The 16,267-nt window shown below is 47.3% G+C and overlaps 1 protein-coding gene across 3 annotated transcripts in view; it reads right to left on the bottom strand.

Annotated features, from left to right (window-relative positions):
- The window catches only part of PACS1 (phosphofurin acidic cluster sorting protein 1), an 80,931-nt gene that overhangs the window by 16,994 nt on the left and 47,670 nt on the right, over nucleotides 1-16,267 (bottom strand). For all 3 annotated transcript variants that reach the window (XM_036416522.2, XM_036416523.2, XM_036416524.1), the window contains exons 3-10: nucleotides 9,704-9,793; nucleotides 8,058-8,183; nucleotides 5,073-5,217; nucleotides 4,729-4,820; nucleotides 4,572-4,652; nucleotides 2,130-2,189; nucleotides 1,305-1,465; nucleotides 908-1,001 (exon numbers count right to left, since the gene is read on the bottom strand). In XM_036416522.2, coding sequence (XP_036272415.1) covers nucleotides 908-1,001; nucleotides 1,305-1,465; nucleotides 2,130-2,189; nucleotides 4,572-4,652; nucleotides 4,729-4,820; nucleotides 5,073-5,217; nucleotides 8,058-8,183; nucleotides 9,704-9,793 — 849 coding nt within the window. The remainder of the gene's footprint in view (nucleotides 1-907; nucleotides 1,002-1,304; nucleotides 1,466-2,129; nucleotides 2,190-4,571; nucleotides 4,653-4,728; nucleotides 4,821-5,072; nucleotides 5,218-8,057; nucleotides 8,184-9,703; nucleotides 9,794-16,267) is intronic.

The raw sequence follows: 16,267 nt of genomic DNA, 5'->3' as shown, positions 1-16,267 counted from the left end.
CTAGGATGGACTGCCTGCTGTGCCTTCACCAGGAAGAGAGATTGGGTGGAAGACAGCCCCACCTGGAGGCAGCAGGCAGTAAGGCAGCCCACCAGCTGACCCCTCACTAGCTGCACACTTGGGACAGGTGCACACCACCGACAGTGCTTTTCAGGGGAAAAGCACCTCACATGCTTCATATTATTTCCCCACAATTAATACCTATTTGCAGGGTGAATTTTGTATTCCTTTTCTTAAAGCGGCAAGAATAGGAAGACTAAAAAGATTCAATTTCTTTGACATAAGACATTGGGCTTTCTAAAATCATACACATCGTCTTCTTGCCTTTAGTTGTAAACAAGGGGAAGGACAGCTTCCCAGGGCTGAGACAGATGGAGCATCGCCTGGGTCCCTGCCTCTGACCCTCTGAGGGAGAGCCTTCCCGACCGGGAACTGAGCACGGCCCGGGTGATGCTGGGCTCCCAGGCTACAGCAGTCAGCACCTTTCTCCTCGTCACCAGGCCAAACAGGAACCTGCCCACTAAGTTTTAAGTTATCTGAGAGCACCGTCCCTTTATAAATAAATCTACCTAAGTTCCATGTCTTCTGAACAGACCTATGGGCTTCCAGCCCACTTTGCACCTGTTCCTTCTCCAGCCTGGAATGCCTCATCGATTACCATTGGTGGATGCCACACTCCCTTCTGAGAGGGAAGGCTCCAACTGAGGTGGGGTCAGACCAAAAAGAACACCCAACCGGCTACAGCAATGCCTTCAGACAGCTAAGCTCGCAGCGAGGACCGAGATGACAACCAAGGTTGAAACGAGAGGAGGTGCTCTTCCGAGGTCCCAAAATGAGCCCCGAGCAGAAGGCGCAGAGTGCTCAGCCCCAACACAGGTCCCCCCCCACAGCCACTGGGCTTGCTCACAGGGCTGGTGGTGTCTTTGCCGAGGCTGCCCTTGCTGTTGAGGCTGCCGATCTCCGTCTGTGAGCTGGACTGCGACATCCCCTCGAAGAAGGGCCTGCGGTGAGGAAGCACAGCCAGTCAGCAGCCGCCAGGGCCAGCACAGCGCTCCTGGGAGCTGGGGGAGCTGGTGTTCCAGAACGATCAGTGATCTGGCCTCAAGGACACCTGGTGAGGGGACACGGCAGAGCGGGACAGGTAGGGACATGGCCTGAAGGCCTTTGTCAGTTAGAAGCAAACACATGGACTTTGTCCAGACAGATGGAGGCTCCACAAGAACGAAGCCTGGGGATTCCCTGGCGCTGGGGGGACATGAGGAGGGCTGGGAAGCAGAGGTTTGCTAGAGGAGCTGGGGTCTCACTTAAGCTTGGGCTTCGGAGTGCTAAGGATGCTCTCTGTCTCCTCCATTTCAGGGCCGCTGTCGCTGGGGTTGTACATCTCCAGACTATCATACAGTTCATCCAAGTCCTCCTCCACCTCGCGAATCTGCTCCCGGGATACGTGCTCCAGCCCAAAGCCCACCTGCAGGGACAAAGGTCTTCAGTTTAGGGTAATCCCGATTTACAATTACTGTGGACCTGCAACTCCTTCCTCCTGGACAGGTACACTGGCCCCCTGGATAGTCCCTATAAGGGACAGGCCATAGTTTCACCCTCCTCGGGGCACTCTCTGTGAGCCTGGTGTCAGGAAAAGTGGCAGTGCCAGCATCCCTCTCCCAAGGAGCAGGCACAAGAAAGCCCGGGAGCCATGACCCAGTGACAACCGGCCCCAGGCCGGCTAGAGCCCAGGGAGAGACTGCTGCTCTATCAAGGGCCAACTCTTGGTTACTCAAGGTTGGAGCACTGAAGACACTCCGGCCTCACACAGCTATTGCTCACAATGTCCCCCTTGGAATGGGCGGGAAGGGGACCTACAATAGCTGGATTTCCTGCTGACCCTGTACCGGAGGCTGGTGTCAAGCAACGGTGGGGTGTACCCCTGCTGCCCAACTCCAAATGCCGAGAAGCCTGGGTGCTACGTGTGAAGTCTTTCTCTTTTCAAGTAGCTTAAAGCCCTTCGTTAGCTACCTTCTCGCCAGGGGGTCCCGGAATCTTGACTCCCAGTGGCATGAAGAGTGCACCCCAGGAACAAGGGTGCAACTCAGGGAGATTTACTCACCATCCACCTTGAGAGTAAGGGGTCGTACCTCATCTGAAACTTTAAACCGCTTCAAGAGGGCCACGAACTTCTGTTTGATGTTCGGTTGCTGTAGGGACAAATGGCACAACAGTTCTTAACACCCATTTGCAATCAAGTCAACAGAGGGGTTGAGAGCATATTTTGTGAGAAACTGGGAGGACACAAAGGTGGGAAGAGACAGCTTCTGCCCTTCGGCACTTCAAATCTATGACTAATTCCAGGGCACAGCACGGGTCCTGGTGCCCTGGGCGCAGGAGCGAGGAGGAGGTCTCAGGGTGCCCAGGGCCCTGCACCACGCTCACGCTGGTAACATCACATGCGCACCTGCACTCATTACTTTCTCTTGTCCTTCAGACCCATGGTGCTGATCACCTGCACGTACACAGGCATCTCAGACTCTGTGTTTCCAAAAACAGGAACTCACTGTCTTCTCCTTATACTCCCTCCCCTGGTTACTAATGTCACCATGCACCCAAATGCCCGACTCTGAACATGGAGTCTCTCCCTCTCCTTCCTGCCCCGTGTTCCGTAACTGCTACCTCTCTCCACTGCAACACTGCTGCTTCCCTCCGGGCTCTCTCCTCGCCTCCCTGGGATCACTGCATCAGCCTCAGCAGGCACCGGCCCATGTCCAGCCACTCTCCAGTCTGTCCCTCTAAACCCAGTGACCATTCCAAATGCAGATCTAATCATGCTCCTCTCTGACCTGAGGTCTCAGTGGGCCGCACTGCCTGGGTGACAGAGATTAAGAGCCAAACCAATGTCTGCCCGGAGGGCTAGTTCTGTCTCTAGCCTCATGTCACCCTTCAACCCCTCCACCCCACGTTCAAGTGGAAACTAACTGCTTACAGTTCTGTGAAGAGCTGGGCTCTCTACTGGTATCCTCTGCCTTGACTAAATCTTGCCCCCAGACCCACTTGGCAAAGTTCTATTTATCCTGAGAAACCCACATCTCAGCATCTCCCTGAAGCCCTCTTGGCACTCCTGCTCAGTGGTCACGTTTGCCTTTGGCCACCTCTACCCCTTACACAAAGCTCTCCCCGCTGGCACCCGTCCCACTGAGCTGTTTAGATGTGCTTGTGTCACTAGATACTGTGAGCTCCTTGATGGCCCTCCTTATCTCTCTGTCTTCAACTCTGGGCACAATGCCTACCTTGTGGCCATAAGTACTTCCTGCCTGAATGACAGTCTCACTGTTTGGGGATGGAAAAGACCAACTTACAAGTAAGATGGCACTACGCCTTCAAGAAAGGGAGGGCTTCCAAAGGAGGAAAGGTCATTCCCAGCAGAGGAAAAACTTGGGATCACAGTGACAGACGTGTAAGAGCAGCACCTCGATTCACGTCTAGAACAAAATGTTCTTGGCAGGGAGAGAATAAAGCATGTGCACAAAAGGAGACAGAAACTACAGCACGATCACCTCGCCTCTGGAAAGGAGACTGAAAAGTGCCTGCAGCTAATAACAAAAGCCTGCGGGGGAGTGGGGAGTGTTAGGAGGAGCACTGAACTCTGGCCGTGTAGCAGGAAGCTATGGCGACCACAGAGAGCCAATCAAGGACTAGGACACAGTTTCACTCTCTCTAGTCATGAGTCCGCAGGGAACCAAGGCCCGGTCTGGAGGACTCCCCTGGCAGTGGCACCTCGGGAGGACTGGCCATGACAGTCTGGCTCCACGGTGGGACACCAGCTCAGATACAATAACCATCTGGGAGATCTGGCCCACATTCAGGTCACTCCGAAGGTGATGGGAATCTGCTCTTGGGATCCCTAGACTACCAGACTGCACTAGGGAGAATCAGGAAGCCTCTGGGGGAAATGAAACGGTGAAATTCTCTCCTAAAAACTCCTCTCCCACATTTTCACACAGAAACTCCATCATCAAAGTTAATTTAGAAATTCAGATATTTAGTGTTTCAGGACTCTTAATTTCACCAAAAACAGTGACTCCTGAGGAAATCTTATGCAGGAGATAATCCAACGGCACTTGTCTCTAAGGTTATGGACCCATTAAGGGAGGAACTGTATCTAATGTAATTAAACCATATCAAGTCCACAGTTCTAAGCACTAGCCAATTATTTCTGGGTAAATCCAATACGTGACTAAAACAGCGATCCTCCTAGAGGACTGGCTTCCTCCATGCAGGGGGCAGGACGGAACATGCACCATCATTTCCTGGGAGGGAAGGTGGGTGTCTGTGGTGTTCTGCTCCCGGAGGAAGCATTACCTGTTCCAAAGTTTCAAACAACCATTCTCAACCTTTTTTCTATCCTAAGACAACCGTTACATCCGTGATTCTTAATTAGGTGGTGGAGGAGGCAGTGCGCAGGGGGATATCAGAACCTTGAGGGGGCGGTCATGTGAGGCTTTAAAACCTTGAGTAGACCTTCCCATGCCCCCGCCATCAACTGAAAATCTCGGCTCACACATTCCCCACACTCGGAGGCTCACCCTGGTGATGGCGGAGGTGGAGGTGAGTTTCCTCCGGGTCTTCTTCACTTTCCGCAGGTCCTCATCTTCATAGAACAGGTCCTGGGCGGGAGGGGACAGAGTGAGGCTGGGAAGCCCCAGGCCTGGCACTGCTCTCAGGCCCCGCCTATGGAGTTACCTGTCCGTGCAGGGGGTCATCACTGCCTTCCTGCTCTGAAGAGAAACTCTCCTCCTCTTCCTCAGAGTAATTGTCAATATCAGGAGAACGATCTGGAAACAGACACCTCAGTAAGGAAACCTCGCCGTGGAGGCCTGGCCCGAGGCTGGCGCAATCCTGGCTCTGCGGGCGGGAATGTGGCGGGCGGAGGAAGGCCGCGGCCATGGCAGGCCACGTTGTGTTTTCAGGACCTCTAACTCCTTCCTAAGGACATTTTAGGCACTAACTCATCCCCCTTCCCCACCCGGAGATCAGTGAGGGCTCCTCCGGATCCACGGGGCCTCCGGACACGGCAGGCATCTTACCAGACAGCTTGGATTTGATTCCTTCGTGGTCAATGGGCTGGCTGGACAGGGAGTAGATCTTTATTTCTGCCACAGGCACAGAGACGTCCTTCACGTTGCTGTGCAGGCCCAGCACCAGGGCGCCCTCGTTAGGGTGCTGCATCACCTAGGTCACAGGGCAACGGAAACGCCTTACTGCGGAGCGGTCCGCAGAGGTGTCCGTTTCCACAGACCCAAGTGGACGTGCAAGCCAACGGGCATGGCATTCTGCTAATCCTTTCCTTTCTCACTATCTGCCAATGTATGGCTACTCTCCTATGCCGGTCAAAGGCTTATTTTTAAACTGTCTCTGGAAGTGCCAACCACCAGTCAGACCACGTGCTTAAAGATAAAAATCAAGGCCTGAGATCGAAAATGGCTGCCAAAGTCTAGGATGACATTCTGGCGTAGGTCCTTCACAGAGAAGCTAGTTCTCCAGGCTGGGGGGCTCCCCTCACAGCACAGGAGAGAGCGAAAGGAAACCTGGCATGCAGATCCCCGCACTGCCCCCAGGCCCTCGTACTGATACCAAACCTGAAGAGGACAGAAAGATGGTGGGACTATCCCACATGTTCCACTTATTACGGCCACATTTCCCCCTATTTAACGCACTAACGTACAGAAATAAGTTTGAGAACGGATTTGTGGCCCCCCTCTGCCTCCCCTGTGCCAGAGCTGAGAGGCTCTGCCTGGCATGGAGGGGAACTGCAAGCACCCGAGGACCACAGGAGCCTGTTTCTCACGGCTGGAGAGGTGATCAGAAATATGGAGAGGCTAGAATAAGCTCTGTGGTGTCGGATTGGAATTGATTGGCATGTGGGCTTATGATCAGTTAGGTAGATATAGATGGGGAAATAGACATGATGTGGATGGGTACATATGTGCATACACATATATGTACATATATTCCCTGGCTCTGTTTAGAAGCAGTGATACCCCAGCTGGGAAAATGAGCACTCCTAGTTCCCAGATCTTGGTTTCTAAATGCCATATTCCACTAACGGAACCAGGGCTCCTCAGAGGACCAGTTCATTCCAAGGCTGGGTAAGAAAAAGTACAAGATGAGTCTAACGCTTTACATCAGAAAGTAAACAAGTGTGTGAAGAGTAAAAAGGATGGCCTGGCCAGTGTGGCTCAGTGGGTGAGCATCGACCTATGAACCAGGAGGTCACAGTTCGATTCCAGTCGGGGCACATGACCAGGCTGCCGGCTCGATCCCCAGTGTGGGGTGTGCAGGGGACAGCTGATCGATTATTCTCTCTCATCACTGATGTTTCTCTCTCTCTCATCCTCTCCCTTCCTCTTTGAAATTAATACAAATATATATATTTTTAAAAAGGGATATAAGAGCTAGCCAGAGGGGCTCCTACTGGCCAAATTGGAAATAATTTGAGCATCGAAGTAAATAATGATAGTAGCAGATCAGACTTCACCATAAAGCAGGAATCCATAAGTCCATTACTGATTCAAATAAATGAATCAATCAATAAACGGGGAAGAAAAGTTCCGTCTATAACATAAAGCCAACTAATAATATATAGAAGGAATGGTGGGGTTAGAAATTCACTCTCTGCAACTATCAAAGCAGTAACTGATTCAGGCAAAAATCACAGATGCTCAAACTAGTTGGTGAAAAAGACTGTTCCATAGTCTCAAAATATAAAATATTTTTAAATTGGTAAATACAAAATATTTACTAGCTTTATATTGGAAATTGTGGCAGACACCATTTTAATCAAGCAATAAAAGTTAACATCACCAGTAATGGGACAAATCACTAGAAAAACACATAATTAATTCTATGGTAATTCTGCCAAAAATATATATTCTGAACCTAATCTTCAGAAAACACCAGACAAATCCAAATAAGGAACATTCCATAAAGTCACCAGCCTGTATTCTTAAAAAATGGTAAGGGCATGAAAGACAAGGCCTGTTGTAGGTTGAAGGAGACTAAGGAGACATGACAACACACAATCCTAGGTTAAATCCTGGGTCTAGAACAGTGGTCGGCAAACTGCAGCTCTCGAGCCACATGCAGCTCTTTAGCCCTTTGAGTGTGGCCCTCCCACAAAGTATCACATGCGAGCGCGCACATACAGTGCGATTGAAACTTTGTGAGCCATGCGCAGAAGTCAGTTTTTGGCTCTCAAAAGAAATTTAAATTGTTGTCCTGTTGATATTTGGCTCTGCTGACTAATGAGTTTGCCAACCATTGACCTAGAAGGATATTATTGAAGCATGGCACAATCATTGGAATGGGGACTCTGAATTAGATGATAACCTTGTATCAGTGACACTGTCCTGATCTTCATGAAGGCATGGTTTCACATAACTTAAGAAATTAACGTAGAGCAATATTAATGTGCAATGGGGCATCATGTCTGCAACTTACTCTCAATGGTTCAGAAAAGAAAATGCACAAATATATACATAGAGAAAAATAAGGCAAATGTGGTAATATGTTAACACTGGATAATCTGGGTAAAGGGTATATGAGAATTCCTTATATATTCTTACAACCTTTCTATAAGTTTGAATTAAAAAAAATATTTTATTGATTTTTTACATAGAGGAAGGGAGAGGGATAGAAAGTTAGAAACATCGATCAGCTGCCTCCTGCACACCCCCTACTGGGGATGTGGCTGCAACCAAGATACATACCCTTGACCGGAATCGAACCTGGAACCCTTGAGTCTGCAGGTCAACGCTCTATCCACTGAGCCAAACAGGTCAGGGTGTGATTTTTTTTTTTTTAAATTAAAGAAAAAAAAAACTTGATGCGTAGGAGAAAGTACTTGAAAAAAGAGGTATATCCTGCATTTCCAATATAAGAATTAACTTATCAAATGAAACACCCCACCAGCAGGCTGAGAAAATCATTTGCTAGGCTGTCATGGCTGGGCCTGGTGTGTCTCTCAGAAAATAATTTAAAGGCCAACCATCTGGAGACTGTGTTCCTCTCACCTCTGCCATGTTGATGAGTCCCACGGCCAGGGTCTTATAGCCCAAGATAGTCCGGTTCTTGTAACGCTTTCTCCTTTGCAGCATGATCTGCAGTTTATTGGCATCTCGCTTCAGGAAGTGAGGGTACTGCCAAGTGCAAAACAGAGTCAAGCATGGTTAATGAGCAACTGGGGCCTTGGTGGGATTGTTCTGCTAGAGGGCACACGATCTTTTTGGGCTTCCCCATCTCCTGTCTGTTTATGGGTAGGGAGGGGTAAGAGGGTAAAGGAAGTGTCATTGAATTGCTGCTGGGGGTCTGCTTCTGCTTGGTACCTGGCTTCCACTCTGCAGTCCAAAAGAACAAAGAACAGAACAAAGAGAAGATCACTTGATGAAAAAAAGGGGTCAATTCATCAAGAAGACTTACTCCCACATGTTTATAAACCTAATAAGAGGGCTTCAAAATGCATGACCATCAAAACCTGTGCCTGGCTTAGGGCCGTCACAGTTTGAACTTACATTTCCTTTTGCCCCCATCATCTTGTGACTGGCTCTTTCCTAAAATCCAGCTCTCAGCTCAAATACTTCCTTTTCCTCCTCAGTGATGCCTTGTGTGTGTGCCCCTCAGCCCAGCCTGCACCCTCTCCAATCTGGGACCCCTCGAGGGATGTCCAACTGCCCATTTAGACCCAACCCTTCTGGGATTGGACCTAAACAGGCAGTTGGACATCCCTTTCACAATCCAGGACTGTTGGCTCCCAACTGTTCCCCTGCCAGCCTGAATACCCCTAACTGCCCTCTCCTGCAGGCTTGGTCCCCCCAACTACTCTCCTCTACAGGCCTGGGTCCCCCCCAAACTGCCTTCCCTGCAAGCCCAGTATCCCCTAACTTCCCTCCTCTGCCGGCCTGGTCACCCCTAACTGCCCTCCCCTGCAGGCTTGATTGCCCCCAACTGCCCTCCCTTGCAGGCCTGGTCCCTCCCAACTGCCCTCCCTGCTGGCCATCTTTGACCACATGGGGGCAGCCATGTTGTGTGTTGGAGTGATAGTCAATTTGCGTATTACTCTTTTATTAGATAGGATTACCCAGTTTCCTCTCCTTCACTGTCCTCTTCACATCAGAAATTATCTTGTTCTCTGATGACTTTATATTGCCTGTCTTTTTCACCACTGAGTCTCCACTGTCTACAGCAGTGCCTGGCACAGAGCACATTTCAGAAAACTGCCTCTTTCCTGGCCATGTGCTCAGGTGTTTTCTCTATGCATTCAATTTGGCCGAGTGGGATTGTGATGAAAGACAGACATAAAAAGGAGATTATAAGATGAGGGCAAAATGGTTGTGCGCTGTGACTCACTAAGAGGTGATGGGGCAGAGCGTGGTAGGATAGGTGAGCTAACAGCCTTATCTAAGGAAAGGAAAGAGAAGAATGAGACACGGTATATTTTTCAGCAGCCCATTCAGGTCTTGGCATCTTTATCATGGCTGGCTAAGTGACTACTCTGGCCCTCCAGGCTAATCGTGTGAGCTCTAGGTGACTTTAATCCATTCCTGCTCTGGCTAATTCACTGGGTGACTTTCATCTATGGGGCTACGTCTGCTCTTGGATCAAACGGTTTCCAGATCAGAGGGACGTGACTGGACATGGCATATTGTGGGCAGATTCTTACCTGAAGGGAGAAGGTTAGTTGGAGCTCTGTTTCCACCAGTCCACTGGCTGGAAGGATGATCTCATTGGAACGAAGAATCCTTTTTGAACCCTGAAACCAAGAAAAAACTATGTCAAAGCCGTGTCTCCAAAAACCGGACTGAAAGGAATACTATGTTGGCAAACAACTTTGAAAAACTCTACGCTGTTACCAGTCTTTGTTGTATTAGAATAAAGGCACACCACAGGTACACTGTATGCTGTTACTGTCCTGTGTGTTTACAAAGCGTCCTCACATTAGAATGGTCTGTAACTGCGTCCGAGTTTTCCCAGTACTCCGAGGAAGAGGCGAGCAAGTGCCATCCCCCAGGGTGTGGCGTGACCTCCCCACGCTCCCCTCAGCCTGGCTCTTCCTCTCTGACACTCAGCAGCACTGTCCTGTCGGTGTGGTTTTTTCTCTTCTCAGATGCTCTTTCAGGCAAATCAACTTGTCTTTCAGGTCTCAGCCCAACTACAACCTTTTTCCAGGAAACTTTCCTTTTAGCACCCCTGCGCCCAACTTCCACTGTATTAGACACCGCAGTGCTTTTAGCTCTAAAAAAATAAAGTGAAGCCAACTATCCTAAACTATCAAGAGTTACGCAGGAAGATCTGAGGAATGCAAGTAAATGTCTATAAACGATTTTTTTAAGTTGAGGTTTGACCTAAACACAGTGAAGTGGCCAGGTCTCCAGTGCAGACTGATGAGTGGATAGATGCACACACTGAGTACCCCACATCTGTATCCACATGGAGAACACTTACTCTGGAAAAATCCCTCTGAACCTTCCCAATCTTGCACCCCTCCCAGAGGCAGGTACTGCTCTGACTTCCTTCACAATAGATTAGCTTGGTCTGTTCTAAAGTTTCACAGAGACGGAACCATCAGTATGCACTATTCTGCTAGGGCTTCTTCTGCCCACAAACTGCATTTGAGGTCAACACAGGCTGTTGCACCGACCATTCATTCCTTTTTATTGCGAAGCAGAGTTCTGTGCTGGGCACACGTGTACCACACTTCGTTTATGCACGCTCCTGCTGCCGAACATTCACAATCGGTTGTTTCTAGTTTGGGTTGTTTCCAGTAATTATGGCTGAAGTTAAGGCTGTGGGGACGTGTGTTTTCCTTTTTCTTGGGCAAATGCCTAAGAGAGGAAGTGCTGGGTCTTAGGGAGATGCATGTTTTTAACTTTAAGAGAAACCAGCAGCCCCACAGCTTCATGAACACTCGGGAAAGCTGATTGGTGGATTCTAATGGATGCGCTCAGTGCAATATCATTGTGGTTGGAATTTGCATTTCCCTGATGAGTTTGACAAAGTTTTCATTAGTTTTTTGGTCATTTGTAAATTTCCATTTATGAATACGTATTTCATCAAATGTCTTTACCCAGGTTGCTTATCTTATTAAGTTGTAAGCTTTTAAACTTACACATGACATTGTCAGATATGATACATATGGTCTTCCCAACCCCCCGACTCTGAATCCCTAGTTCTCTTCCAGTGATCTTGTCCTCACACTTGTCCTAGCCACTCACATGATCATACAAGCAATACTTACCAGAAATCTCAGTTTTATGCATCCCACTCACTCTCTATTGGCACTTCCTATCTTTTCAGCTCATTCTCTCTAGTTTGTCAACAATGATAATCCTTCAAACTCACCAAACCTACAACCCATTGATCCTCCCACCCTTTCACTCTCCCTCATGTCCCTGCTGTTCTTGCTTTCCTCCTTGCCCAGCTTAAGTGCCACCATCAATCTTTATAAGGATGTCCTTGCACATGCCCTTAACTCCTTTGCCTGCTATTGTTCTGAGTACTCGTTTGGTAAATTACAACCTGTTTAAATCCAACTGCACCAGCTGAACATGCCTGAGAGAATCCTATAATCAGGCTAACAGTTCTGACTTTAAATGTATGACCCCAAATCTTCATGCTGCCAGCAATCTCTGCATTCTCCAAGTCCTTCCATCTTAAGCCGATAATCTTGATTCCTACTTTGCTGAGAAAAGTGAAAAGTAGGAAAAGAGCTCCCACAGCTCCCGCCACACCCACCACTTCCTGACCACCTTTGTACTCACACCCTCCTCCCTCCTGGGACACACATGAACCCGTGCTCCTGTCCTGTCAATCGCCCTCCTTGCGATCTCATCCCTTCTCACTTACTCAGACTGTTCTAGCCATTCTCCCTCGCCTACATAATCACCTTTCTTCTCTATTCTGAATCATTTCCCTTAACAAAAACATGCCATTATTTTTTTTAAGGTCTTGTCCCCACATGCCCTGTTGACTACCACCCCTACCTCACCTTCCTTTTATAGCAAACTCAAGAGTTGTCTCTTTTCGCTCTCTTGAAGTCTTCTCCCATTTCTCTTAGATGTATCCCAGTCAGCCTTCCTATACCACCATTCCACCAAAACTGCTACGGACAAGGGCTCAGCTATCTTCCACTCCGAGGAACTGACGACCTGTTCTCGCCTTCCAGAACCTGTCTGCAGCTCCGACAGAGCCATCACCCTCTCTGTCAGCAACACTTCCTCCATTGGGCTTCCAGAAAACCACTCGCCTGGATTTCCTCTTTCCCTCCTGCTGCTCTTTCTTGATTTCAGGTCCTTCTTCTCCATGACTTTTTAATAGTGGGGTGCCTGGAGCCTCAATCCTTAGACCTGTCCTCTTCTTTATATGCACTCCACTCCCGATGATCTCATCTAACTTAAGGTCTCAAATGTGTCGATGACTCTCCAAATGATTTCTCTCCCTCACACCTCTCCCTGGAACTCTAAACTCATATATTCAGCTCTCTTTTTGATATCTCCTCTTGGATGTTTAATAGTCATCTCAAACATAATATGATAACCTGAAATCTGGACTTTCCCTCCAAACCGGTTTCACCCAGTCTTCCCCATCTCGCCTAGAGGCATTTTCACCCCACCAGTTGCTTAATCAAAAACCCTGCCACCATCTCTCCTCACTGTTGTAGCCTATCAGCTGGTTCTCCTGGCTCCTCTTTCAGTCTCTCTCCACACAGCAGCCAGAGCGGTCCCATCACTTTCTGTTCGAGCGAAACCCTCCAATTCCCACAGAACGAAAGCCAGAGACCTTGCAATAATCTGCACACATCCTCTTCCCATCCCTGTTCAACCTCACCTCCTCCAGCTCTCACTCCTCTCCAGCCTCACTGGCCGCCCCCTCCTGCTGGATTCTGCCAGACATGCCAACCACACGCATCCAGACACACTCCTGCCTCTGGGTCCTGTCTTGGCGTTTCCCTCTGCTTGGAATGCTCTTCCTCCTCCAGATTTCTGCATGGCTCCCTCCCCCACTTCCTTCAAAGTCTTCTCAGGGAGGCCTACCTTGACCAACACGTATAAACTATAATTTGTTTTTGTTGTTGTTGTTTAAATATATTTTATTGATTTTTCACAGAGAAGAAGAGAGAGGGAAGAGAGTTAGAAACATCGATGAGAGAGAATCATCGATCAGCTGCCTCTTGCACACCCCCTACCGGGGATGTGCCCGCAACCAAGGTATATGCCCTTGACAGGAATCGAACCCGGGACCTTTCAGTCCACAGGCCGACGCTCTATCCATTGAGCCAAACCAGTCCCGGCTAAACTATAATTTGTAACCCCAGCCCTCACCCCGCTTGCTCCATCCCCTTTCTCTTATATTATTTACTTATTTCCCCACAGGACACATCACCTTCCAACAGCAGCAGTCCTCATTATCTGAACTTTCACTATCCAAATATGTGCTATAAATACCTGTAAACATTTCTATCCCAAATGCATTATCTGGATTGCAAACCTGTTAAAGGGAACTGCATAGGCAGGTAGCAGGACATAGAGTACAGTGCAGTCACAGCTCTGGCACTTTAAAAGCATGATGCATTTCTGCTTCATCTTTCCCCCTTTCTCCAAGGACTAAGACCTTCATGGTCCCAATATTTGCTTCTTCCAGGTGCCTAGGATACCAACTTAAGTCCAATTTAAAAATTATCTTTAGTATCTTTATGTATCATTTAAAATCTATATAATAGTATACCTTCATTTGCAGTATAGAAGCAAAACAATTTAAATCTGATACTATAGAATCATTACTTATAGCACAAAAAGATACCTATCAATGAATATTAATATTGTATATTAAAAATTAAGTCACTGGTGTTTTATTTTTAATTTTTTAAATTTTATTGATTTTTGAGACAAACATTAATTTGTTGTTCCATTATTTATGATTCATTGGTTGATTCTTGTATGAGCTCTGACTAGGGACTGAACCCACAATCTCAGCATAAGGGGATGACACTCTAACCAACTGAGTTAGCTGGCCAGGGTGTCACTGGTGTTTTAAATTCTTCTTTTGTAAATAAAGGTACGCTCTGTGGATCGTCAAAGATAGTGATATTTCAGGAAACAGGCTGAGGTTTAAGATGTCTGAAAATGCATTGCTATTTTTCCCATTTAAATAATGGAAGACAGACTTCTACCATCCAAAATGTTTTTTTAAGAATAGACTAAATTTCAAGGAAGCCTGGATATAAGTTTATTTATTTATTATATTTATTGTCTCTTTCCTTCTAATACAATAATTTTGAACTCTTTAGTCACAATATCTTTTTAAACTCTTAAAAATTATTGATGCCCTAGCTGGTTTGGGTCAATGGATAGAGTGCCGGCCTGCGGACTGAAGGGTCCCAGGTTTGAGTCCAGCCAAGGGCACATGCCTGGGTTTTGTGTTCGATCCCCAGTAGGGGGCGTGTGGGAGGCAGCCAATCAATAATTCTCTCTCATCATTGATGTTTCTTTCTCTCTTTCCCTCTCCCTTCCTATGTGCCCTTGACCGGAATCGAACCCAGGACCCTTCAGTCAACAGGCCGACACTCTATCCACTGAGCCAAACCATCTAGGGCATACAGGTGATAATTTCTTAGTTTTGATAAATGCACTATGGTTAAAGAAGATGCTAACATTGGGAGAAGCGGCTTGAGGGGTGTACAGGATCTCTATTGTCCTTTTCCGGCATCTCTTCTGTAAATTTAAAATTATTCCAGATAAAAAGTTAAAAATAAAATCCAATCCATTGGTCTATTTTGGTCTTTGAATGAATCTTTTACCCAACATAACTCTGTGGCCTCATGCAATCGTCATTTGGAAAATAATGGTTTGCTGAATTATGTAAATTTTTCAAAAGTTACATATTTCATTATACAATATTTTAAAAAATCATCACTGATATTTTCAGAAAAGTCTATAAGAATTGGGAAGCTGTTAAGACTACAGTGACAGAGACAGGTTTTCTGTTTTTGTTTTTTAAATATATTTTATTAATTTTCTTTTCAGAGAGGAAGGGAGAGGGATAGAGAGTTAAAGACATCGATGAGCCGAAACTGGTTTGGCTCAATGGATAGAGCGTTGGCTTGGGGACTGAAGGGTCCCGGGTTCGATTCCAGTCAAGGGCATGTACCTTGGTTGCGGACACATCCCCAGTGGGGGGTGTGCAGGAGGCAGCTGATCCGATGACTCTCTCTCTCATCGATGTTTCTAACTCTGTATCTCTCTCCCTTCCTCTCTGTACAAAATCAATAAAATATATTTAAAAAATATTAAAAAAAAAAAAAAAAGACATCGATGAGAGAGAATCATTGATCAGCTGCCTCCTGCACACTCCCCACTGGGTATGTGCCCACAACCAAGGTACATACCCTTGACTGGAATCGAACCTGGGACCCTTGATTCCGCAGACCGACGCTCTATCCACTGAGCCAAACCGGTCAGAGCCAGAGACAGGTTTTTAAAAATTCTGGTTTTCACGTGAAAGTTCAAATTTTATTTATCATTATCAAAAATATTCTCAGTTCTTTCCTTTGAAGTGACAGTTCAAGAAAATAACTTCTGAATACCCAAGTCTGAGTAACCAGTTTGTCTGAAAGCCCTTCTCTCAGTAAAAATGGTTCCATGAAAAAGCAGGGACTTTGACTCGCTGCACAAGCACTTGTCCCCGAGGTCACAGCCTTCTTCACCACGAAGCAGAAGTGCTTCATGCATGTTACCCGTTTCATCACACGGAATGTTAGAAAGGCAGGGAGTGCAGGGTTAAGATACAGTAAATTAGCCATTTTTACTATTTCTTCAAGGACATTCGTAAGCAAAACTGGCCCTTTTTCGCTTCCTTTGGGTCTGATGGTAAACAATGCAATAACTACTGGTACAACCTGGGGAACTGCCTTGCTGTGCACCGAGAACCTGCTGCTTTACCCACCCCTGCCCACTTCAATGCAATGTCGCCAGAAGCGGAAAGGACAGATAATGCCACATGTTATCATGAAGATCACTTCAGCCAGTGTCTCTCCTGAAAGGGGGTGAGGGAGCCCAGAGTCTGCAGACTTCATTCTGAGAACTGCTCCTCTCCCAGAATGCAAAGGTGCTTCAGGCAGGGATTTTGGTCTGTTTTGTTCACTGCTGTATCAGGCCTCTGTGCCTCGAACAATGCTAAGCATATAATAGATGCTTAATAAATATGTATTAAATGAATAGCTGGATAAATG

This window comes from Pipistrellus kuhlii, unplaced genomic scaffold, assembly GCF_014108245.1.
Source record: "Pipistrellus kuhlii isolate mPipKuh1 unplaced genomic scaffold, mPipKuh1.p scaffold_m20_p_56, whole genome shotgun sequence".
In the NCBI taxonomy this organism is placed as follows: domain Eukaryota; kingdom Metazoa; phylum Chordata; class Mammalia; order Chiroptera; family Vespertilionidae; genus Pipistrellus; species Pipistrellus kuhlii.
This window is presented reverse-complemented; position numbering and strand designations above follow the sequence as displayed.